General features: G+C 35.0%; 1 protein-coding gene across 2 annotated transcripts in view; it reads right to left on the bottom strand.

The window, feature by feature from the left end:
- Nucleotides 1-26131, bottom strand: part of LOC150105701 (medium-chain acyl-CoA ligase ACSF2, mitochondrial-like) — a 398514-nt gene that overhangs the window by 183172 nt on the left and 189211 nt on the right. Inside the window, exon 9 of one of the 2 annotated variants that reach the window (XM_090394306.1) lies at nt 11098-11246. In XM_090394306.1, coding sequence (XP_090250432.1) covers nt 11098-11246 — 149 coding nt within the window. Of the gene's footprint in view, nt 1-5538; nt 5688-11097; nt 11247-26131 lie in introns of both variants that reach the window. The other variant, XM_090394307.1, reaches the window with a different exon arrangement.

The following is a 26131-nucleotide window of genomic DNA, read 5'->3' as shown; positions in this document are numbered from 1 at the left end:
CACACACACATACATACATTAAAGTTCAGACAGGATGTACAGACATATAATGATACGAATGCCAATGAGCATGGTTCTGAATCTGGGGAAGGCTTGACCATGCTTTGAGTGTGAACCTTTTGAGCATGTCTGAGAAGGGAAGAAAGAAATTTGTTGAACTGAACCAAGCAGACTGCAGATGTAAGCATACAAAAAATCCAGGAGAAAACTTCTGTCTATACACAAATGCCAGAGGTATTAGAAATGAAGTGGTTGAGTTTCTTTCTTCAGTGAATATGTTGTGGCCTGAAATTGTTGGCAGTAGTGAAACCGGCCCTCAGCATTGGATGTAGTAACTGGATCGAGTGTAAAGAGTACAGCACTTTGAGGAAAGACAGAAAAGATAGGAGAGGAGGATAGGGTGGGGAGTACTAATGATATCAGATGAATTGAGTACCCTTAGAATAGAAAATCATGAAAAGAGTAGAAACTCATGAAAGTATTAATGGTAAAGTCCCATGTAGCATGATTTTGAAGCTATCTTGTGTGAAGGCTAACTTGTGTGAGGCTAACTTGATGTAGTATATGGTTGGTGTTGCTACAGACTTGATGGACAATGAAATGATGTAACCATTTACCCTGATGGGTAATAAGCATTTAATCATGAGAGGTGACTTAAATGATCTGAACACTGACTGAGCAACAGAGAAAACTAAAATAAAGAAGAATTTATTCAGCTGTGGTGAGACAACTTTCTCAAACAAAATGGAAGAGAAGCAAAAGACGAAAGAAACAACTCAAGGCCAATGTGTGCTACATTTGATCATAGCATCAGAAGGGACCTCAGTTAAGGATGCAACTGTTTTGCTACCAGTTGGTGACAGTGATTATATCATATTGACCCAGGCAGTAGTGAGCTAAACAGATACTCCAGGTAGGATAGGCTGACAAAGCTGGAAAGTATGAAAAACTCAGAAGAATACTGTCTTTGGTCCCACAGTGTCAGGTACTGAATGGGGAAAATATCAGCAATGCATGGGAAGCTTTGAAAAGGTGCTTAAATGAAGTAGTATCCGAATGTGTCCTTAGAGTTCAGAGAACAAACATGGTGGTAGTGAAATGGAATGTGCAGCCTTATTGAGCATGAGATCCACGAGAAGAAGATTACGTGGAAGGAATATCATAAGAATAATGGGAGAAGTTATGAATATTGTACAGAAAGTAGGCTAAGCAGGCAAAAGGCAATCCAAATGAATTTTACTATTATTCTGCAAGTAAAAGAAGGAATGAAAGTAGAAGAGTAACTTTACTGAATGCAGATGGTACCCTTGTGCAAGCAAATGCAATTGTTCAAATAACAAGTGTTCACTTTGTTATGATCTATCAAGCTGTAGTATGCAACACAGTACCATCAATACAATGGATGAAGAGATTGAGGTGATGAGGAGGTTCCAGAGTTGTTGCATAACCTGGATGAGAATTCAACATCGGAACAGGTGGGATAGCAACACGTATGCTAAAGGAACATTGAGCCAAACTGGCTAGGCCATGACATGTTTGTATAATTTGAGTCTCAGCTCAGGAAAAATCCCACAGGAATGAAAATAATGTATAATCATTAAAGGTATTTGTGGCATAACTACAAACAAATTCATGATAACCACAGTAATTAACTTTAATGAAAATACAGTTATTTCATACTAAAAATAACAGTACATCCTCAGCGTGCAGAAACAACAAACAAATCAAAGAACAGGAACATACAACAATCAGTTTTCTAATTAAAATTGGTTGTCGTGAGCTAGAAATTAATATTAATATGAATAAATAATATTAAAACAATTTCTCATGTTCACATAAAATGTGAATCTCCAAAACTTTTGGGAGAGAGAGACAATCATTCCGATTCAGGTTAGGCCAATGTAAAAGGACCTTCACAACTTTCTTTGAAAAGGTGTTCATATTTAAAACTGCTTCTATGGAGAAAACGAGCTTCATCCCACAGGATACCGTGTTTAGTGTGAATACTATGCTGTGCCAGACCAGACTTTTGAGGTTTCGCATATTCAGTGTAGTACTGATGTTCATTAATTCTTTTTTTTTTTCCACCGAACGGCTTGCTGCCCAAAGTAAGTTAAGTCAAATTACATTCACAAGGAAAGAATGTATGATAACCCCACTGCACACCAGTGTGGTACAAAAATGATATGTCAACTATCCACCAATCGGTATCTCTGGAGTGATTATGAAGATTTTAGAAAACTTGGTGAGAATTTGTATACAAAAATGGATTGACAAACAAGCTATACTATGCAAGGAAAATAATATGGGTTTACTAAGGAGAGATCACGTCTGGGCAATCGACTCTTATTTCATAATGATGTTATGGCTGAGTTGGAAAAAGGGAATGCATACATTATGATGCTGTTGGATTTTACTGAGAGACCTTAAATCTGGCAGATTCCCATCCATGACTGCTTTTGCATGCATCAGAAAGTGGTATATGGAAGTGGGAATCTGCCAGATTTAAAGTGATGAGTGGTGTAATGCAGGGATCAATCTATGGACCATTGTTGTTTAATCTATATATTAATTATGGGAAGAGCCTGACAGGATATCTCCAAGTGCTTGCTGATTATCCAAAGATAGACAGGGTAATCAGAGATGCTACTGATGTACAGTATTTACAGAGTGATTTGAATAGGCTGGAAGTGTAAACAAATAATGGCTATCAATGCAATGTTAGTAAATATAAAGTTCTGCCATTTGGTCTGATGAGATATCCAATCTCATATATCATATTGGTGGAATTAGCTTGGAGTAACTAACAAGACTAGAGTCATTGGAGTTATGGTGGATAGAAAATTGAAGTTCAAAAGTCACATAGCAAAAATTGCAAGTAAAACTCAGGGGTAATCATAATGCTTAAACTAATATTGACCTGTAAGGATATGGAAATCATTTAGCCTCTTTACAAGGCCTTGATATAACCATACCTGGACTATTATGTGCACATTTGGTCTCCTTGGTTTGGAGGGGATATAGAAGCTATGGAAAGACTACAAAGAAGAGTTATAGAGATGAAATCTGGATTATGGAATGTAGATTATAAGGATAGATTGAGAGTACGTAGACTTCAGACATTACCGGTGTGTGTGTGTCCACACGCGCGCACACTGCTAAACAGGAGAAAGTGAGGTGATATGATTGAAGTCTATCAACTTCTGAGAGGGTGTTATTATAGGATATCGAGTGATGAAATTTTTCATTATATAGAAGGTGGGAGGGTGGGGAAGATATCCATGGAAGTTAAATTTGTGTGTAGTTAAGAATGGGGTGAGAGCTATATTTTTCTCTCACACAGCAGTGGGTCAGTGAGTAAAATAAAACAGTGTGCCTGTTGAGTTATTGTGTGCATGTAGTGCAAATGAGTTTAAGAGAAGGTATGATATATATACAGGGTGTTCGGGATAAATTTGACAGTTTCGTAAGGAAAAAGAAAATCTTCTTTGTATCTATTAAATTTAATGAATTGACAAAAAAACATTACAGGCAGAGTTAATTACAATACTATCAACAAGATTTACTCAAAATAACCACCATTAGCATCGATCACAGCTTCAATTCTGCTTCGGAACCTCGAACAAGCTGATGCTACAGTCTCCCTGGGAAGGGCCGCAAAAACTGTTTTAATTTTATCCATTAACTGGGCTTTTGTATTACTGGAAGTGCGATTGGTGTCTTTTTCAACTGCGCCCCATACAAAATAATCCATGGGGTTAAGGTCTGGGGAGTTTGGAGGCCAAACATTTGGACTGGTGAAGTCGTAGAAATTTTCAGACAACCATTTTTGACTTTTCCCAGAGGTGTGGCAAGGGGCCGAATCCTGCTGCCATACATATGGCCTACCATTGGCTACCCTTGTTATCCAGGGCTTGACTACAGTTAGCAACTCCACGAACAAAGCCCGAATTCCAATGCCAGGGTTCTTCAACACCTGTTCCTGCAGATTTGCGAGGAATTCTGCTGTACGAACGCAATCAGATCGTCTGCTAGGGATCTTTCTTCTTGCTACATCCTCGTAGTCACCATTGCAAGTCTCTAGTTCATGCCTGATTGTTTTTACTGTATTCAGGGAGCATTGGGCAGCAGTCGTAATATCCTTATTTTGATGGCGGGCACGAATCATCATGATACAAGTTATTCTCTTCCATGATTCAGGTGGGTTCCAGCTATCCATCCTTTCTGACATCTTGTATATGAATGAAGAAGGGTCCAAACTTTTAAATGAAGAGAAGTGTGTGTTAATACATGTAACGTATGGAAAAATATAATTAATTATAAATATGTCAAATTTATCCCGAACACCCTGTATATATAATGTGTGTGTGTGTGTGTGTGTGTGTGTTTGTTTGTTACTAGAGTTGACTCGGGATGTATACATTTAGAATTAATGATTATACTGACTAGAACCCGAGGAGTATAATAAAAAACTTTAATGAATCACAACTAGTTTCATCGGAGTTCTGACTTCTTCAGGTGAGTAAGAAATAACTAAAAACTTACAAAAACTAATACGGTAAAAAAAATGGTTGTTGACATTGCCATTAACGTCAACAACCTTGACAAGAAGAGGAATCCAACCCGATCACCCACATCCAGTTACCATATATAAGCTCTTTGACCCCAAAACTTGCTAGAATTTTGAAGAAATTCAACATAAAAAACCAACTATACCATGCTACCAAAGCTTCGTTCCTTTCTGAGCTGCCCAAAACCAAAACACAACCAGCTACATTTTCCAGGTGTTTATAAAGTTGTGTGCGACTGTGGTAGACCTTATTTCGGTCAGACAGATAAATCTATTTCACTACGTCTCGAGGAACACAGACGTGACATCTCCTACAAAAGAACCCGAGCGAACGCCCTCCCCAGTCATGTTCTTTTCTCTGCCTACTCTAATCTTGAAGAGCGTCAACACCAAATCGATTGGGATCACATGACCAATTTATATATATGCAATGATGAGTTTGAAAGATGCATTGTAGAATCGAAAGAAATAGTCCTGGATCCTTCACACATGAACAGTAATCTTAGTTATAGTTTGCCTGATTCCCATAGCACAGTAATCCAATACTGGTGCTCTAAAATCAGCTACCACTCAACATCAACTCATGCTAATAATGCCATGCGGTGTCTAATTCAAATATGACTGCCGCTATTATTCTAACTCTTTTGTGTTAAACTGAAAAGCCCATATATTTATTGATTTTTTTTTTTACCATATTAGTTTTTGTAAGTTTTTAGTTATTTCTTAGTCACCTGAAGAAGTCGGAACTCCGATGAAACTAGTTGTGATTCATTAAAGTTTTTTATTATACTCCTCGGGTTCTAGTCAGTATAATTATTAATTCTAAATATATATATATATGGCTTCCTTTGATGTGTCTCCTAATACCTGGAGGTCAGATAATAATAATATATTAGCAACAGCAATAATATATATATATATATATATATTTGATAAAGTAACACAGAAAACAAATACAGTCTAAATACCTATATTGATGAATAGCACAAAGGGTTTTTTCAGCTTCAAAACTAGCAGCTGGACATATACACAAGAGCTTATATAATACAGATGCTGTGCTTCCAACAACATTTCCAAAACAATGAAAGAAAGGAACAGGGACACATAATATGGTTTTCTAAAAGCAAAGTAAAGCAAAAAACAAAACACAAAAAAATTGAAAGTAACATCACAATGCTGACATGTACAATTAGTAGACATACAGAAATCACAGAAACATTACAAATTTAAATTACAAACAACTGATAAATGGAATCACAAAATGTAGCAGCCATTAACCTTTTCACCTGAGTTTAAAGCAGAAACCAACCTAAACTCCCCTTGCTGATTTTTTTTTTTCTTTTGTAAGTTAAATTAAAAAAAGAACATGCAAACTTTAGGTTATTTGTTTTCAATTAAAGGTTAACCAAAACTATGACAAATTGCATTTTATTGAAAATCTTGCTTATTATTTTAATACAATACTGAACATTCTGTATTACTTCCATCATCCTTTTCAAATTTTGCCACTGTATGATATTTTTAACACATAGTGCAATGCAACATCTGTCACGTCTCTCCCCCACCTTTTCTTCTCTTCAAATATGATGTCTGAAACCCTACTGTAGTAATTCTTGTAGATAGTTATGAGTAACCAACATATAAGGCTATTATTTTTCAGGAAATAAACAATGTATACTAATATATTAATTATAATAATTTTAATTAATATGTTACTATATTTCAGCAATGCTACATTACCATCATCAGGGATCACAAAAACAATGATATGTGCACACAGGCACTAACACTGGACAAATGAAGCTGAGGAAAGGCAACTGAAGTCAGGCCTAGAGTCCTCCACCTTTCTCCATCTCCAGCCACTTCTGCATGGAGACCTTTGAAGAAAAATCCTTAAACTATGTCCCACATAAACCCACTGCCTGGCTATGCTATGTAGATGATGTGGTCTCCAAACTTTTTTGATCGCGTACCCCCAAGACAGAAAAAATTATAATAACACGTACCCCCAATTGATTGAGCAAAAATCTATTCTAATAAGTATTATAAAGAGGAAATATGCCTTGTATCATCATATAATAATTTTAAAAAGTTAGATATTTTTATACATTATTTTTATTATTAACAGCTTAGAAACATATTTATTACAGTTTTTAATGTGAACAATGAGAAATGGCCTTGCATTTCTTTCATAATTTCTTGAAATTCTGGTTTGATGGCTTCTGATACTACGACACGAAGGTCTTGTTCCGAGTTTAATTTATTTCGATATTTGGTTTTAATACCTGTCATTGCAGAAAATGATACCTCACATAAATAAGTAGAACCAAATGGTAGGAATGCATCATTTGCTGTGTTTACTAAATTGCTATACTCTGACTTCAGTCCCATCCAAACTCTCAGAGCCAACCGGTTCTGAGAGTTCTTCTCAGTGGCAGGGTGAGCCTGTTACTGAGGGGGACAATGCTGAGTTTTTGGAGTTTGACCTGTACTTGAACATTCAATAAAGGTCGAAACTGGTCTGGGTAGTGGCTCTTCCCTTAATGCATAGCATTATACACTTCTGCAAGGAGATGTGCTTTGCATTATGGGAAATACTAAGACAAGGAGTGATGAGAGTTTGGTCCACCTTTACCACGAGTTGCCTCAATCCTGAAGATACTTCAGGTGTAAACTTTGTTTGCTTACACTTGAATAAAGGATTACACTAAATTTATTATAGTTTAACCAAGTGGGGAAAAACTTCCAACAATTTTAACTTATGGATCTGAAAGCTAGGTCAGAAGTAAAACACTTGACAAAGACCAAAGATATGAGAGTCCTGAGAAAGATTAGGGGACATGAACAGATGGCATCAATGACAATATCATATTAAAGACGAGGACAGGAAAGAACTTGACATTGTTAGCATCCAGGAATGTGTTAGCAGAGCTAACCTCAAGTTGGCATGGTCACTTAAACAGAATGGGAGAGGAAAGATTAGCAAAACAAGTGTTCTCTGAGGAAGAGACCAAGATATAGGTGGATTGATAGAGTAAAAACTGCCTTAGAGGATAGTAATATAAGATCTGATAATGTTAAAGTCTAATCTTGACAGGAACAAATTGATTTGGATGAAAATTGTATATAGAAAGTTAGTAATGATGTAAGTTTTTCATGCTGAAAAACTTGCATCATTCTTACATGAGAAACAAATTCCTGACATGTACTGAGGGTACATGTCAGGAATTTGATGATGACGATGATAATGTTATTCTCGAAAGAAATAAAAGAAAAATATGTATAGAACATGTAGGTACGAGAGAAAGTATTTTCAAAATCAGAATCATTATAGAAAGATATTTAGAAAAACAAAAAGATGTGTATCTCTGTTTCATAGATTACAAAAAGGCATTCGACAATGTTCAACACAAGCAGTTAATTGAAATTCTTTCAAAAATAGGCATGGACAGAAAAGACATTAGGTTAATAACTACTCTTTACTGGGAACAGACTGCATCTTTGAGAATAAATGGAGAGACCTCAGAAGAATTCCCAGTTCAGAAAGGTGTGAGACAGTGAGACAAGGCTGTGTCTTGTCCCCAATTCTTTTTAACCTATACACAGAAGAAATATTTAATAAAATTAGTAACCTCAAAGTAATCATTGTAGTGGTAGAAACATTAATAACCTAAGATATGCAAATGATAAAATATGCAGTTCTAGCTGAAAACAAACATGACCTCAAAATTCTTATAGATGAAACCCTCAATTACAGTGAACACTATGACCTCAATTTCAACTTTAAAAAGATAAAAATCATGATAATTTCAAGAGAGAAGGAAATACCAAAAATATACATCAATATAAAAGAAAATAATTTAGGACAAGTGCAAACATATATATATACCTTGGACACTTGATCACAGAGAATGGAAAGACAGAAGATTAAACTAGAAGAAGGATTGATATCGCAAGTCAACCTTCAATAATATTAAAAGATTACTGACATCTAGAAAATTAAATCTGAAAACAAGACTAAGAATCTCCAAATGTTACATATGGTCCACATTATTATGTGGAGTAGAGACACGGACACTTTCCAATCTGAGTGTGAAAAAACTGGAAGGCTTCGAAATGTGGATGCTGCGAAGAATTATGAGGATATCACGAAAAGACAAAAAAAACAAATGAAGAGGTACTAAAGATGGCAGGAGAAAACAGAAACCTGATAAAAGAAATTAAAAAGAGAAAAGTCAGATATTTCAGAAATATTCTTAAACACAATTGCCTACAAAGTAGAATGATCATGGGAGGATGATGTTGGTCAGTGATAATGGGAGAATGATAAACACTGAGGAGGATATAGTAGAGGTGCTAAATGAGCAGTTCATTAAAGTATCCCATCCTTGTGACTGTAACATAATGCAGAACTTGAGAGTAGTCAGAATTAGGGGGGAACCACTAATAATGGTGAGCGAGCAGAAGATATGAGGAATTGAGTAAACCTGGTGTCAGGAAGGCCATTGGACTTGATAATATATCACAGCATGTCTTCTGGGAATGATCCAGGGTTAACAACAGCTTTAGCTTAACTTTTTAACATGACTCTTAGATTGGCCCAAGTTCCAAAGAAGTGGAAAGAGGACAAAATTTTTCCACTTCATAAAGGGAGTGATAAGACTAAGATTTTGAATTATATGCCAATCTGCTTGTCTGGAGTTGTGATCAAGAGCCTAGTCAATAGAAGGAGGGGGGGGGGATACATACTTGAGACATATAAGTTGGTAAGGGGGTAATTGCCAACCAACTTATTGCAGATGAGATTCTTCATACAATGTCTGGAGACAGAACAAGAGGCCATCCCTGGAAGCTGTATAAGGAGGCTGTGAGTGGAGGGTTCTTATATGGAGAGTGGTGGGTGATAATGCATTGCCTGAGAGTGTGGTGAGTACAGAGACAATGAATACATTTAAGTCAAGGTATGATGAGCTGTGTGTGTGAGAGAGAGAGAGAGAGAGAGAGAGACCTCCTGCAATGAGTCTCTTGATTCCATAGAGGTCTGATGATGATAAGTACTGTTGAAAATACTACTGAACTACTGTTTAAAAATAAGTACGATAGGGATCAATAGTTTTTTGGTAGCTTGGTTACAGGAATGATTGACTGATAGGAAACGAATTGTGTATAAAGGTGCAGAGTTCCAAAAAAGGAAGGTAACAATTGAGGTACCACATGGCTCTGTTCGGACCATTGTTATTTAACTTACATATCGATGATATAGTTCATTGTGTGAAAGGAGATGCTTAGTAGTTTGTTAATGATGCTAAATAGGAAGGGCAATGTCAGGATGTTCTGATGTGTTGTTGTAGAGGATTTGAATAAGTTGGTGCTTTTGGCTGAAGAAATATCATTTCAGTATTGTTAGGTGTAAATTTATGCAGCTCAGCCAGAGAAGATGGAACAAGGTTTACTGTACTGGAGAAATTTTGCTTCAAGACATGGAAGAGGCAAGGGTTCTGGAGATCTTGCTGGATGGGAAACAGAAGTCCAGAGAACATGCTGCAACAGTTGTAAGGGTTACCCAGAAAACTGCTGTTTTAATGCAAAGAATACTAACACATGTATAGATAAGGAGGTGACAGTTCCACTGCATAAAGCACTATTTAGGTGTCATTTGGATTTCTGCACACAGATCTAGTCATCTGTCTATACTGGTGATAAGGAAACATTGGAGAGAGAGAGAGAGAGTGAGTGCAGAAACAAATAACTGTCTCAGGACCTCTGGAATATTGAGTATGAGGATAGATTGAGGGAATGTGTTCTTCAGAGCTTGGCAGATAAGAGGAGGAGGAGGGATGATATGATTGAGATGTATAAATGGTAAGAGGAGCCCGTCAGATAGATACAGAGTAATTATTGCATGGGATAATGGGTGATGTGAGAATGAGAGATCATCCCTGGAAACTTGTACAAAGATCATGTGAGCAAGGAAGTGAAATGGAGATTTTTTTGTTTGGTAGGTGGTTAATGAGTGGAATTCACTGTCTGAACAGGTGGTGAGTCTGCTAACATTGAATGTAGTCAAGGCAAGGTATGATGGTTATTGCAGTCGGCGAGTGTTCTACCTCTAGCGATCAGTCTTCAGGCTCGATGGAGACTTGGAAGTATACTAATACTAAAAGCTAATATACATGATGTACACACTCTACAAGGTCAGTGTGAAGTTTAGCTTCCACCAAAGCACATATCACAACTTGCAATGATTACTAAAATGTATGCACAACAAAATGAATGCTATTTACATTTTGAAGTTATTTTTAGATGTATATTTGCATATGCGCACAAATACAGTGCTGGCTAAGCACTATTCACCATTTTTATATAATGTTCAACAGAAGAGCTCATAGGAAAATACATATATTCAAAAATATTTTTGTTACAACTACATAATCTCTTTAAGATCAGCACAAAAATTAAGATACAGGTAGCACCCATCTTACCATATAAATATGATATATTATTCACAAGATATTGGAATCTAATACCTATGTTGATGAATAGCCTCAAGTGTTTTTTCAGGCTCAAAACTGGCAGTAGGATATACAGCAGTAAATTTATGCAACACAGAAATGGTACTTCCACCAACACACCCAAAACAGTGAAAGAGAGGAACAGGAACACAAGTTATAGGCCTCTAAAAAATCAAGTATAAAACAAACATGTCTGAAAGTATGCCAGAAAAACCATATCCGACATATATCGTTACCATTTTATTTTCTAAAAACCACAAAAGAAAGTTTAAAAATTAGTCATCAAGGAAATTTATTAAGATGGCTGCTTCACAGGAAAATACATATATATAAAAAATATTTTCTTTCTGTAAATGCAGTCATCATAGAAAAATTTTCTTTTCTTAACAAAACACTTAAACTCCAAAGTTATCAGTTTGTTTTGAAAGAGAGAGAGGACTTTGTTATTATTAGTATCTTAAGCAAATGTTAACCTGCACCCTGTTGATGGATTAACAGTCAACTATATCCAGTGAGGGAAGGACAATGATCATCTGCCTATGTCCAGTACCTATCAATTTTGGTATCACTCTTCTACATATGTTTAATATATAACAAAAATGTTACAAAATAAATAACATGTATCAAGAAAATTAGATGTAAAAAGCATTATGTTGCAAATATAAGAATGTACATGATGACACAAACAACAACAAATAATAATAATATTTAATTTGGGATTAGTGTATTTTGACAGCCTGGATGGCTAGGTGGATAGTAACTCTGCTTTCCGAATCCCATTTTGTGGGAGGGATGTCTATTAATGTTATAAAGTTGAAAGATTCATTGTGAAGAATTTATGAAAAATACATGCATTGCAGTAATTACTTTACTTTTAATTACTCCAATGTGTATATTTAAAAAGGAATAGTCGTGGTCTCACACAGGGCAATGAAGATATTCACACACACACACACACACACACACACACACACACACAGCTCATGTTACCATGCCTTAAATGCATTTGCTATCTCTGTACTCATCATACTCTCAGGTAATGCATTTCAACTGCCTTCCACTCTCCGTGCAAAAATACCTACTCCTCACCCCCCCCCCGTATACTCTGCATCCTATTTTTGCTTTCCAAATTTTAAAACTGTTCATATTGCAACATTGAACTAGTAACCCCTACTCACTTGCCCATTCACCTGGTCTATTCAAATATTTTTATAAAGCCACAACAACTGTTATACTCTTCTTAGTTCTTCCTAACTTTGCATCATCATCAACTACTGCAAGCTGCATATCATCATTCAGATCTTTCCAGATATCACTGACATACAGGTTAAACAGCAATGCCTCAAAACAGACCCTCGGAGCACACTGCTAGTGAATTTCTTCTTTTGAGATATCACCCTTCCTATATAACTTGCTGATACTTATCAGACAACTAATATCCAATCCAGAGCACTAATCTACTATCCAATCCGATCTATTCCAATTTAGTTATCACCTTGTCATGTGACAATCTATCAAAAACCTTTGCAAAATGTAAACATACTACTGTGAATGCAACCCCCCTTATCCAATGTATCTGTCATTTTTTTATAATAAGTAAATAGAATGATAATGATAATTCCCTGTTGTCCATCAAAAAGGAATGTTGCCATTGCAACCCAATTTTGAATATTGGTCCTTATTAACCTTTCTGACACTTTAAAAAAACTCAAGACACAGAGACTGGCCTATAATTAAAAGACTTAGTCTTGTGAAGTCCCTTATGAAGCAGAACAATGTTGTTTTTGCCCTCTTTCCACTCCTTTGGAACTTAGCTCAATGCAAGATTCATATTAAATAAGTTCACTCACCATGAGGTTCCTCTTCCAGCCTACCCATTGCATTCATGTTTTGAATATTGTTACATACACAAGAATAAAATACCTTTACGAATTGCTCATTTTATATCTCAACAATATCTCTAGGTTACCATTTTATCATTTTCACCAGCCAGTATCATCCTTCCATAATTATTTTTTATTCTACTCATCATGTATCAAAGCAATTCCCTGGGATTTTGTATTTTTTTTTTTTTTTTTGTCATTAACTACTGCTCATATTGCACTTCTGCTACCCTTTCCAAATGAGTTACCCTACTCACCTGCCTACTCTTTGTGCTCATCAAGCAACTGATTATTACCACTCATCATGTGCTGCCTCCATAATGCATTTTCTTCCAGACTGCACCTAACTTAGGCTTGATGATAATTCATCCATTTCATACCTACCTTATTTAACCTCCTGACTCTTGTAATGCATGTAGATATTGCCTCTGCCAGATAGTTCTTGAGCAGGACCCAAGCAATATTGGTCTCCTTTCCATGAACTCATATGGAAAGTTATATGAAGAGAATGGAGAAATATCTAGCATACAGTGTCACAAAGAAGAGAGGGAGAGAAGTTCAAGGAAGGAGAGAGAGGAAAATATGAAAGTGTATGAGAGCAAGATAAAGAAGTCAGTATTGTATGATGATGATTCCATTTGTTGTATACTTGCTGAAAACAATTGACAAAATATTATTTGTCTGGAGCCAAGATTTTAAATATATAATAATGATGTTAAAATGAAAAGAGAGAAAGCAAAAGCATTGACAATTTTGGCAGATATGAATGGTTTGATAGGTATCAAGAATGAGTCAGAATATGAAAAAGTTTGGAAGAATTGAAAAAAAGAAGACTGAAACAGAAAGATGTAAATTTGTTGCTATGATATGATATGATAGAAATGAAATGAGAAGGGTTAGAACAGCAAATGAGTATGTGTAAAACTGAACAAACACATGGAACCAAAGTAATAAGTAAATAATTTAATAAGTAAATATTTCATCCTAATAAAATTTAATAAGTAAATATTTCATCCTAAGTATCACTGTGGTTACGTGTGTTTGTTCAGTCATGAATACTCCACAGGTTTCATTGTACAATAAAGTCTATGTGTAAGTTGCAGTTCTTTATATGGAGGGATCCATTCCAGATCCATTCAAATACAGGCTTTCCTTTAATATATAAAGGAAAGCCTGTATTTGAATGGATCTGCAGTTCAATGTTTAGAAAAAGTCCTGATCAGAGAAAGGTGTGAAGAATCACAGAAACTAGAGCTATAAGGACCACATATTTTGAAGGAATGTGCAGTGGAGTTGGCATCTGCCTTGACATATTTGTTTAATATGAGTCTTGCACTGGGTCAAGTTCCAAAGGAGTGGAAGGAAGGAAGATTGTGCCATTTCGTAAGGGAGGTGACAGAACTCAAGCATCAAATTCTAGTCCTATCTGTGTGTCAATTGTTGTCATTGATAAGTAAATTATCCCTTCCAGGGATGACCTCTTGTTATCCCTGGAAGCTTATAAGGAGGATGTGAACAAGGGAGTGAGAAGAATGTTTTTTGCATGTAGAGTTGTGAATGATCCGAATGCCTTGCCTGAGAGTGTGGTGTCTGTAGAGAATTTGAATGGTATGATGAGCTGTGTATGACAAAGGGACCTCCTATATTAGTCATTGACTCCATGGTGGTCTTAGGATAATAATAAGGATAGAAACCTCTGTGTGTATTGGGGGGGGGGGGAATCCTTAACATGTTTATGACAGGCAGGATAAACTGCCTCATGTAATACTTCCCCACAGATGAAGATATGAGAATTTGTCTCTTGTTTTCTGTTTGTACAGAAGCATGCGACAAATCATGGTTTGTTTATACTTCCATTGAAACAAAAGTATGTCGGGAGAAAGAAACTGTTTGTTTTTAAGGGAAAATCTATATTGGATTGTCAGTATATTTAAACTACTTACTAAAAGTCTAAGGAATTTGTAAACCTACATTAATGACATATGAACCATGTGCAAATGACTGGTACATCTAAAAGGAAAGAATAGGCATGAATAGAAATAAATTCATGTTTCAATTTCAAAAAGTTGATTCGATGCAGATGCCCACGAAAATAATAATCTTTAGACATGCATACTTACATTTATAATGGGCATAATTTAAAAAAAAGAAAAAAGTAGCAACACTTGGTTGAATGAAAAAGACATAGTTGTAAGAATCAAATGTAAATGATATCACATTTTCAGGAGAAAACAGAAAGATTAACATGCAGCAAGTGGAACTTCTGACAACAGCAGAAGAAATACAACCGACAAAAAATAAACATTTAGGAAGAGTAAAACATTAAACATTAAATTAAACATTGCTAGTAAAGCATTTGTAGGAGGTAGTACACTTGAGGCTATCCAGTTTGAGATAGAGACTAACAGAAGAAAATATATAGATGGCAGCTGCTACAGGCCTATAAATGCAATGGAAAATTTAGGTAGCATGCAACAACAGATTAGTTGAATGAGTACAGAGTAAGTAATTATTATAGAAAACTAATTAATAACAAAAAATAAAGGAGGGAAGAACACAGAGAGAGGAGGAAAATGTGAAATATCTGCAGTCACTGAGAAATAACTGCCTTAAACATATGCAATGGAAGATACCTGAGATTCAAAAATGCTGGATCTGGTATAACATCAGAACCAGTCTATATGCAGTTTGGATTTGGTAAGAAGCATCAGAATTTTCAGCTAAAGAAAAATATAGAGAATTACAGAAGTGTAATTATAACAAACTTGGAAAGCAGCTTGGTGCAGTATCACAGCAGCAAGAGCTGCAGGAAAAGCTGTCATCAGTGTATAGAAAAATGGTACAGAAACATAAAACTGCATACCTGGAATCAGAAGGATAAGTCAATCAAAAATTAAACTGAGCTTCATCAAGCAAGAACTACAAAATAAAAATAACATAAAAAATGTTGCAGAAGGAATATAAGGAGATGTGCAATGAACGAGTTCACAAACAGTACAAGACATTGCAAGAAGGGTTACTGACATGGCAAGGAATCCAGAAATTAGATATCCACCTGAATATTGAAATACATCACAAAAAAGTGAAGACCATACAGTGGTTAAAAAGCTCTAGTCAGTTTTCAGCTTTCGTTATTATTACCCTATGAAATTATTAAGACCCTATGAAATCAAAGACTCATTTAGGAGGTCCTTTTATCGTACACACACAATTCATCATACTGTTAGTTATCATAATCAATTACTCTGTAGGCTGCGGCATTGTTATTTATATACTATATACTTATGAGATGAAATATTATATAAATTTCTTTTACTAACAATTATTTTTATTTTTGACTCCGAGTGTCCCTATATGTTATTATATTTGCACAAAGAGTTCACTCCAATTGGTGCAATGACTTTAACTCACTCTTTCAGAATCCAACTAATCATTGACTCAATACCAAAAAAAAAATGGCTACAGAAAATAGTAATATTAGTAGTAAAGTTCCTTCAGTTAATGATGAAGAATTTTTTAGGTTAATAAATCCAACCTTAGTAATACCTTCTTTCTCAGGTGATAGTAGTGAAAGCATAGAAACATTTTTTAGGTATGCAGAAAAGATTAAAGATTTAGGAAATTGGTCAGATTTTCACTTGTTAATTATACTTCGTAATAAATTGGTGGGAAAAGCCAAAACATTCTTAAACACATCTCCTTTACTATGAGATACTGACAATTATGCAACCTTTAAAAGTTTGCTAATATCAGAATTTTCAAATGTAAGAGAATTAGGGCCAAACATTTGGAAGATTCAACAGTGTATCCAAGGTAATAAGGAATCTGTTTCTGAATATTATCATAGATTGTGGAGCATTGCTCATGGATTTAATATTTCATCTGAAGAGAAATCCTCTTTAGAATGGTTGCTCTTTAATCAATTTAGGCTTGGCCTCAAGGATAATTTAAAAGAAACAGCATATAAGAAAAAAGTTAGAAATCTTGAACAATGTTTTGAACTTGTTAAAGAAAAAGGAATTGTGAAAATAAATAGGTTTCAAGCAGGAATAAGTAAAGAATAAAAAAGAAGTCTTAAAACTACAAGTTTTTATAAATTGGCCGGTAAATATTCAAGTTAGAAGGAACTTGATATTTGTTTTTGTGTGCGGCAGTCAAAAGAAATTTCATAATGTATTCCGAAAAGGGAATAGTGAAAATATTAGGTTTCAAGGAGAAATAAGTAATGAATAAAAGGAAATCTTGAAACTGTAAGTTTTTAAGGTGGAATAAGTTAAGACTGTCAATTTAGTATTGTGAATGAAAGGAGAACTTGTTGCTTACATTCTAAAGTGAATGTTTTTCTTAGAGAAAATATTGATAAGGAAGTTTTATAAGTATTAAGAATGCCTGAAAGTGAAAGTTTAGAAAATATATTGATTAAGAAGATTTTTAGGTATTAAAGGTGCCTGATCTGATGAGTATTACTACTAAAAGGAAAACAGGATATAGTCAAGAAGACTTTGTGTGTGTTATATTGATTGATGAAAAGGATCCTGAAAATGAAGTACGGAGCCTTATAACTTCTGGAAAAGAGCCTTAACAGAAAGAGAAAAAGACTATGAACATTTTTTTTGTGATTGTGAAAGAAAAATTGTTTAGTCTTAAGAGTAAGTTTATATTTTTAAATAAGGCCTTGGATCCATATAATCTGTAGTTATAGTTATGTATTATTACTAGAAGTGTATATATATTGTTTTAGTTTTATTAAATGTGTTTATTTTGTACTTGGTATTGAGTCAATGATTAGTTGGATTCTGAAAGAATGAGTTAAAGTCATTGCACCAATTGGAGTGAACTCTTTGTGCAAATATAATAACATATAGGGACACTCGGAGTCAAAATAAAAATAATTGTTAGTAAAAGAGATTTATATAATAAATCACCTCATAAGTATATAGAGAGAAAAATAATATACATAAAGAGGGAAGTATATATAAAAATACATATAGTATATAAATAACAATGGCGCAGCCTATAGGATAATTGATTATGATAACTAACAATACCACACTTTAAACAGACTCAAATTCTCTGCAGACACTGAACTCTCAGGCAAGACATTCCAATCATTCACAACTCTGCATGCAAAAAACCTGCTTCTCACTCCCCTGTTCACACCCTCTTTACACAGTTTCCAGGGATGACCTCTGGTTCTCACCTGATCTCCCACTGTTTCCTGTAGAATCTCTCGACCATTGCTCCTATAACAACCCCTTACTAACTTGTAGGTCTTGTAGGTCTCTATCATATCTCCCCTCTTCCTCCTATCCACTAGATCTATAAATTACATCTTCTCAATCTTTCCTCATATTCGACATTCCAGAGGTCAGGAATGCCTTAGTCAGTCTCCTTTGGAGACCCTTTCCAACATCTCTTCATCCTTTTGAAAACTAACCAAATCTGGGCATAGTAGTCCATATGTGGCCTAATCAAAGCCTTATACAATGGAACAAGAAAATCTCCGTACTTCTACAAGTCAGTGTCCTCAGCATCCTTCCCAGAAGTCTTTGTGTTTCTTCACAATTTTGGCAATGTGTCCACTAAATTTCAGATCCTTATCTACTATCACCCCAAGATCTCTTATTTCCTCCACCTCTGACAATATATCCCCACCAAGCATAATTCTGCATCCAGTCTTTGTTTCCCAAATTTTAAAACCTTACATTTTGCAACATTGACCTCGCATCCCCATTCCTGTGCCCAATCACTCAATTTATTCAAGTCTAATTGTAACACCACATCTTCTCTACTCTTCATAGTTCGTCCCAACTTTGCATCATCTGCAAACAACTGAATATCTCCATCCAAATCTTTGCCAATATCATTAATATACAAGTTAAACAGTAATGGACCTAAAACTGTTGATGATGCCTATTAGATAGCCAGTCTCTGATCCAATGTACTAATCTAATATTCAACCCCATCCACTCTAGTTTGACTATCAACGTCTCTTCCCACTTATATAGATTTCACCCTAATGCAACCCCCAGATGATAAAATAGTTTTTAATTATACTGATGTTTTGATTCTTTTATCAGCATCATCTTCCAGATAAAATACATCCCCAGATACAAGCTACACAACACAAAAGAACATAGCTCTGAGTAATAGCAAAATATATATAAATGCTATTATTTATACCTGGATGTGCAATCTGAAAAGCTACAGTAATATTAAAAAATATGCACCTATTGTGCTTAATCATAGTATGAACCAATATGATGTTGATCATGTGTTGCTTCAACTAATACAAAGTTGAAAAGAATTTTCATCATTAATAGGAAATAGTGACATCCATTAGGAAATAGTGACATCCATTTAGGAAAAAATAAAAAAAATGAGAGAATCTGGAATTCTAAATAGACTACTTGTAATAAAATTGGAAAAACTCACTATTAGTTGGTTTCAATAACACATGAATTTAAAGAGAGAGAAAGAAACAGAGAATCTTAGAATCCTGAATTATGGCTAGAACTTGTTATGATCAAGGCAGCCTTCAGCTCCAATTAAACTGCATCAACACCTAAGACGACACACTGATTCTGTCAGCACGTCACCATAGACCAGGGGTGCTCAACCCGTCGATCGCGGAGCGATTTTGGTCGATCTCTTGTGTATTTCTCCTTACTTACAAATTTAATTAAAACCAAAAACATAATATTTTATTCATCATTATTTTGTATTATTTTTTAGTTCGCTTTAGGTGTATTGCTATTATTTATTTATTTTTCGTTAAAATTGTCAAATCAGTAATTTTCTTATAAGTCCAGGTAAATGAATTAATTTGGATCAGTGGAAGTCAAACATTGAGCCGAGTGAATACGATTATAAGCAAAGTGTTAAAAATCGATTGTAGCTTAAATATTAAATATTCCAAAGCACATTACATCGATTTTTTACTTAGGTTAAGTCTCATGTGAATATTGTAAAAAAAGAAACTTTGTTTGTCTCAGTATAGTTTGTATTAGATGTTTTTGTAAATAACTCTTTTGAAGCTAACTGTATATACTGCTTTAATAAGAATGTGTTAGAGTGTTAAAAACAAAGGCAATGTTTTTGTCGCCAAAGCAATACGTGGCAGCATTAAAAAGATTGTTATTGAAACCTGTATGTATGAGAAAGGCTTGCAGGCTCTAAGTGGAAACATCTCCGAAGTCGGTCAGAAAGAGTTCAAACAACTTTTCGATGGCCGGCAATTTACAATTTTGTTCTCCTCCACTTTCTTCAAAAGAAAGCGGAGGAGAACAAAAGGTGTGCCAAACTTGAAACTTAAGATGAAAAACTCATACCGATTCTTTGGGGTTGCCAAACTTCATGCAAGGTCTCAGAGGAGACCTAATAAAAGGGAACTGAAGCAAGCAGAAGGGGTCCTGGTTCCAGAATTGCTGTCAGAGAGGAGGCTGCCCGGTCCAGAGTCGCCATCAGAGAGACTACCCAGATCCACGCTGTTTGAGAGAGGAGTTCCCCGCTTCCAGTAAGGGGCTTCTCAGTTCAAGACGTCGCTAGAGAGAGAGAGAGAGACTACTTCTAGGCCACAGACAAGGCTTCAAATTGCCGAAAGGAAGAGTTCCAATTGCTGGAGAAAAGTTTCCAGACCAGGTTAATGTCAGACATTCACTAGTGTGTTGCATTTTCATTACAATTTGATGAATCAAACGACTTCACTGATATTGCTCAGTTAATGGTATTCATTCGCATGGTATTTCAAGATTATTCAAGTAAAGAAGAACTTTTGAAAATTATACCGTTATTGGGAAGGGCTAGGGGAGAAGGCATTTTTTCGGCATTTGATGAATTTGTGAAACAACACAAACTTCCACTTTTTAAACTTGTGTCTATTACTACTGATAGTGCTCCTGCAATGATAGGTAATAAATCAGGCTTCATTTCATTATGTAAAAACGATGACAAATATCCAGATTTTTTAACGTACCACTGTATTATTTACCAACAAGTACTGTGTAGTAAAAGATTAAACACAAAAGATGTTTTGGATATTACATTTAAAATTGTAAATTCTGTTCGAGGAAAAGCCCTGCAATGGCGGTTATTTAAATTACAGGCAGATGATGATAGGGAACTTCTGTTGTACAATAATGTTCGCTGCCTCAGCAGAAGTCAATTTTTAGAAAGATTTCTTGTATTAATTAACTATATAAAAAATTTTCTTGATGAAAAAGGAGATATTTATCCACAATTGAGTGATAAAAGATGGTTGTTACACTTATCATTTTTAGCAGATTTCTGTACGAAATTAAGCAATTTAAATTTAGAGTTACAAGGTAGAGATAAAAATTTAATTGACATGTTAAGTTCAATAAAAACTTTCCAACAATACTTACTTTTATTAAAGAAAAATATAAATGACTGCGAATTTAGACATCTCCCATATTTATTAAAAATTTTTTAACAAAATCAAGAAATCCTTCGCTATGATTTAAAAGAATTTATTCGTGAAATAGAATTAGTTGAGGAAGAAATAAATTCAAGATTTAAAGATTTTAATAAAACTTAAATGATTGTATCTTTTATCAATAATCCATTACAAGAAAACTTGAAATTTCAAATTAAATTAGTGAGCTGTTTGATATAAACCAAGCTGAAGTAGAACTTGAGATAATAAACATTCAGAATAGTTTACATTTAAAATCAATAAACAATGAAGTCATTTGGAAGTATGTACATGAAAAATTCCCAATATTAACTGATATTGCACGAAAAATTCTGTCGTGTTTCGGATCGACATACTTGTCAGAATCCGCTTTTTCAAATATGATAGTCATAAAAAATCAATTAAGAAACCAAAGTACAAATGATCATTTGGATGATTGTCTGCGATTGGCCACTTCTTCATATCAATTTGACTATGAAAATACTGCAAGGTCCAAACAATGCCAAATTTCACATTAACTTTTTTTTTTTTTTTTTAAATTAACCAGCATTTCCTGTAACTTATGAGTTTGTAATCAATCTGTTATTTTTTCTAACTTTGGTTTTCCAAAATGGAGAAAAATATTTTATTCCAATATATTTTTTTTTTTTTGTTGTATTAAAATAATTAAAAGTGATAAATAAATTTTTAAATACAGAAATAAAGTTTTTAATTGCGTATTTTTTTTTAGCTGTTTATTTTTAGTTGTTTATTTGTGTGCAATCAGATATCAGGTTGGGGGAACGTGATCAATATAAGAGAGTAGATCGCTGAATAACTTATAAGAGAATAGATCGCCGAATAACTTTTTATAGAAAAAAAGCTCACGTAGTGAAGAAGGTTGAACACCACTGCCATAGACCTTACAACTTCTAAGGCTGTTCTTCAATCATATACAGTTCATTCACTCTTACTATAACAAATTTACTACCAAAAAACTTTTCCAAAAAAAGTCCCAACATGTGCTCTACATGCACATTAGTAGGTATAAGAAAGTCACTATAATAAACTGTCCTGCAGTACCCACAAGTTTGCTACAGTGAGAACTGACTGCAATTCCTCGTATTCAAGGAATTATAACAGGTTCCAACCATGATACAGTACAAAAATCCTCTCCTTCTTTTCACATATACAAAAGTTGTAAATAAAGTGGCAGCAACATGTGCACAAAATGTAAAATAGTTTATATATCAAGTCTATACAATTACATCCCTTCAATATAATCTCTTGCCATGTTCTGCACCTGTTTCCAAATATGAGGGAGCCATTGGTTACCATCAGCAGAGTGTTGCCTGTTGATATCAGTGATAGTGTGACCTACTGCTCAAAGAACCTCTTGCACATCATGAAACTGCAGACCTCTGAGGGGTTCATTCATTTTGGGGAACAAGTCAAAGTAACAAGGACTCATATTCATTGAATACAGAGGATGCTCCAATACTTCCCATTGCCACCAACATCTCTATCTCTAAATTGCAGCAAATGATATCATGCATCGTGCAATAAATACAGTGGAGAACCTGTGAAAAAATGTGGTCACTTTCTTCTTAAAGCTGGACACAAATGGTACTCCAGAAGTCATCAATTACTGTGTGTTAACAGTTTACCACTGGGGCACAGCATGATGAAGAATGACACCTTGAACATTGCAAGAAACTATCAGTATTCCTTTAACTTTGATGGGCTCCTGGTGAAGTTTTTTTTGGATTAGGTTGATCCTGAATGGCACCATTTGCCGGATTGTCTTTTCAGTTCAGGCTCAAAAGCCCTTGCCCAAGTTTTATCAATGGCTACAATATGGTTCATTGATTCAGGAATGCATCCCTTCATTTTCGTATCATTCCAGCTGGAGGCAAATGCATAACTGTGCCATGTTTGAATTTCAGTCAAATAATGTAGAACCTAATGAGCTGAAATTTTGCACATACTGAGCCTCTTTTTTTAGGAGGAGCCAAACACTTTGGTGGTTTATCTCAATTTCTTGAGCCAACTAACATACAGTTCATTGCTGATCAACCGTGAGGAGTCCCCCCCCCCAAACAAGCTCAACAATGGCAGGTCATCCTGTATGGTGATTATCATCTGAGTGATCTCGCCTTGCATGAAATGCACTGACCCATCTTGTGACAGCTCAGTATGGTAAACTATCGAGTCTCTTTCCCTAAGGCCATGATAACAGTTGTTCACAGTTTTACCTTTTGCAACCTGGACCTTAATCCAGGATCATTGTTCTAATCTCATGAACTTACCTTAAAGCATTACACACTGAGTCTTGACTTTAACCACTTTAACAAGACACTTGTTAGAATGGGTCTTGTGTGCATGTACAGTACATACAACTAGCACCTCTTTCTGTCAAGAGTAACATTTCAATTACCAACTATGTCTCCTGATAGTGTTGCCACTACTTTATTTACAATCTTCATATAAAGAAAGGCCTTAGGTGCCATTGATTACTGATAATAACCAATCCACTAATAATGATTAATGGTAACAACAATACCAAGAGAGAAAAAAATACATTTATTAAACTCATTAATATTTTGCTGGTTCTCTGTCCAGCATCATCAGATCACAATTATAACTTTGACAGGCACACAGCACTAAACTAAGTAATTGTGGAAAACAATTTAAATTGTAACTGACAACAGAACTAATGTCCTTACATGGCACCCTCTATGGGTCAGATAATTTCTTCAATTTATTTATTAAACGTATAAAAAATTTATATGCAAACATAAAAGTGGCATTTGATATCTGGAAGTACTAAATTAAAAACAAATTTACCTAAGTTTGAACTAACTGCAACTTTGAGTCAGGAAAAATTGAATTGAAGTTGCGGCTCCCAAAATTTTGTTTTAATTAATTTTTTGGTGGAATGGCTCTTTGGTTCAAAAAGGTTCCCAACCCCTGCTCTAACTCTTCATCCAATGTAGTAGTAGCACTGTGCACCATGTTACATACACCTGGTTGATATATCTTAGCTTTAAGATAAGCACTCATTAACTGAACAATCTCATTAGGGAAATACATTCAGATACTGCCTCATTCAAACACTTTTTCAACGATTTCCATGCAATGCTGACCTTCCCATTCAATAACTGATACCATGCGACCAAAGATAATATTCTCCTACGTTCTTCATAATTTCCAGCTTTGTAGTTCAGCATGTAACATACTTCCCAAGAAAGCACAATATGATCACTGTCAACAATTGGGGTAAAATAGCCATATTCTTAACAGAGACTCCTTCTGATGCTATGAGCAAATCCAATGCTCTTTGGCCTCAAGTTCCTTCTTTCACATGCTGCTTGAGAAAGTTGTCTTGTAACAATTCAGTAAATTCCTATTCATTCTTATCATGAGATTTCTCTTCTACCCAATCAATGTTTGGTTAATTAGTCACTCATAATGATCACTTGTTTAGTACCCATAAGGTTAAATTGACGATGCATTTCTTCGTCCCCTGCAACTGAGCTGCCAGGTCTGTAGCAACACCCCACCATATATTTCATTCTGTTAACCTCCACTTCACACCAGATAGACTTGATTGATCTCAATGTTATATGGGACAGTGTTACCATCATTGTTTTCTTGTGTTTCTACTTTAATACCCATTACACTTGATCCCACTCACCATAACTGATTCTGATAGCAAGGTTTCACTAATGCCAACAATCTTAGGCCACATTGTATTCAATAAAGCAACGACTCAACCTCTTTGTTTTTGATGCTCCTGGCATTGGTGTATAGACATAATAAATTATCACCTAGCCTATTGTTTATAATTAGATATACAATCTATTTGGTCTTGTTCTAGAATTTTCTCTTTTCCCTCCCAAGACATACTTAAAAGGTCCGAACCCAACGCATATTTTCCCACCCCTTTTGCACATACATAACCACGTTTGAAGATATTCATATCTTTATTATGTTTGCATACCATACCATAGCTCAATTTTCACACATTTCTTCCTTGATGATCTAGTTTCTCTGACTCTCTTCATTAGGTCTCATAGAAGAAGTAATTTCTCCAGGCTCCTAGTGCCAAATGCATTCAAGTGCAGGCCATCTTTCTTATACAAGTCTTTTCTGCCACCAAACATGCTCCACACATCTAAAAAGTCACATCCATTTCTTCTATGCAGCCTGTACATGAAATCATTTGCTATCATATAAAGAAGGTGTGAGCAAAGAAGTGAGAAGAAAGTTTTATGTGCGGAGAGTGGTGAATGACTGGAATGCATTGCCTAAAAGCATGGTGACTGCAGAGAATGTGAATATATTTAAGACACAGTATGATGAGCTATGCATGTATGTGTGTGTGTGTGACAGACCTCCCACAATGAGCCCTTGATTTCATGGAGATCTTAAGATAATAATAATGATAATAATGTTAATAAAGTGTTCTGTATCAGGATGATATCTGAAGTTGGACAAAGTTGTGTATTTGGTTGTATAAGAACTCAGTCTTGTACAACTAAAAGGTGCAAAACATATTATCCTTCTGAATATTCTACTGCATCACTAAAACACCAAACACCAAAAGAAGAATATGATAGTAAGCAAGTTCGAGCTATTTTCAATAAAGAAGAATAATTAATGTTTTTCAGATGAGAATGAGACTTCTTCAATTAAACTAAATAAAAAAGTAATGTAGTAATAAATAATAGCAGTGCAAGTTTGAGTGGTG

Source organism: Typopeltis vanoorti, chromosome 6, assembly GCF_054136105.1.
Source record: "Typopeltis vanoorti isolate ZY-2024b chromosome 6, IOZ_Tvanoo_1.0, whole genome shotgun sequence".
NCBI classification, from domain to species: domain Eukaryota; kingdom Metazoa; phylum Arthropoda; class Arachnida; order Uropygi; family Thelyphonidae; genus Typopeltis; species Typopeltis vanoorti.
This window is presented reverse-complemented; position numbering and strand designations above follow the sequence as displayed.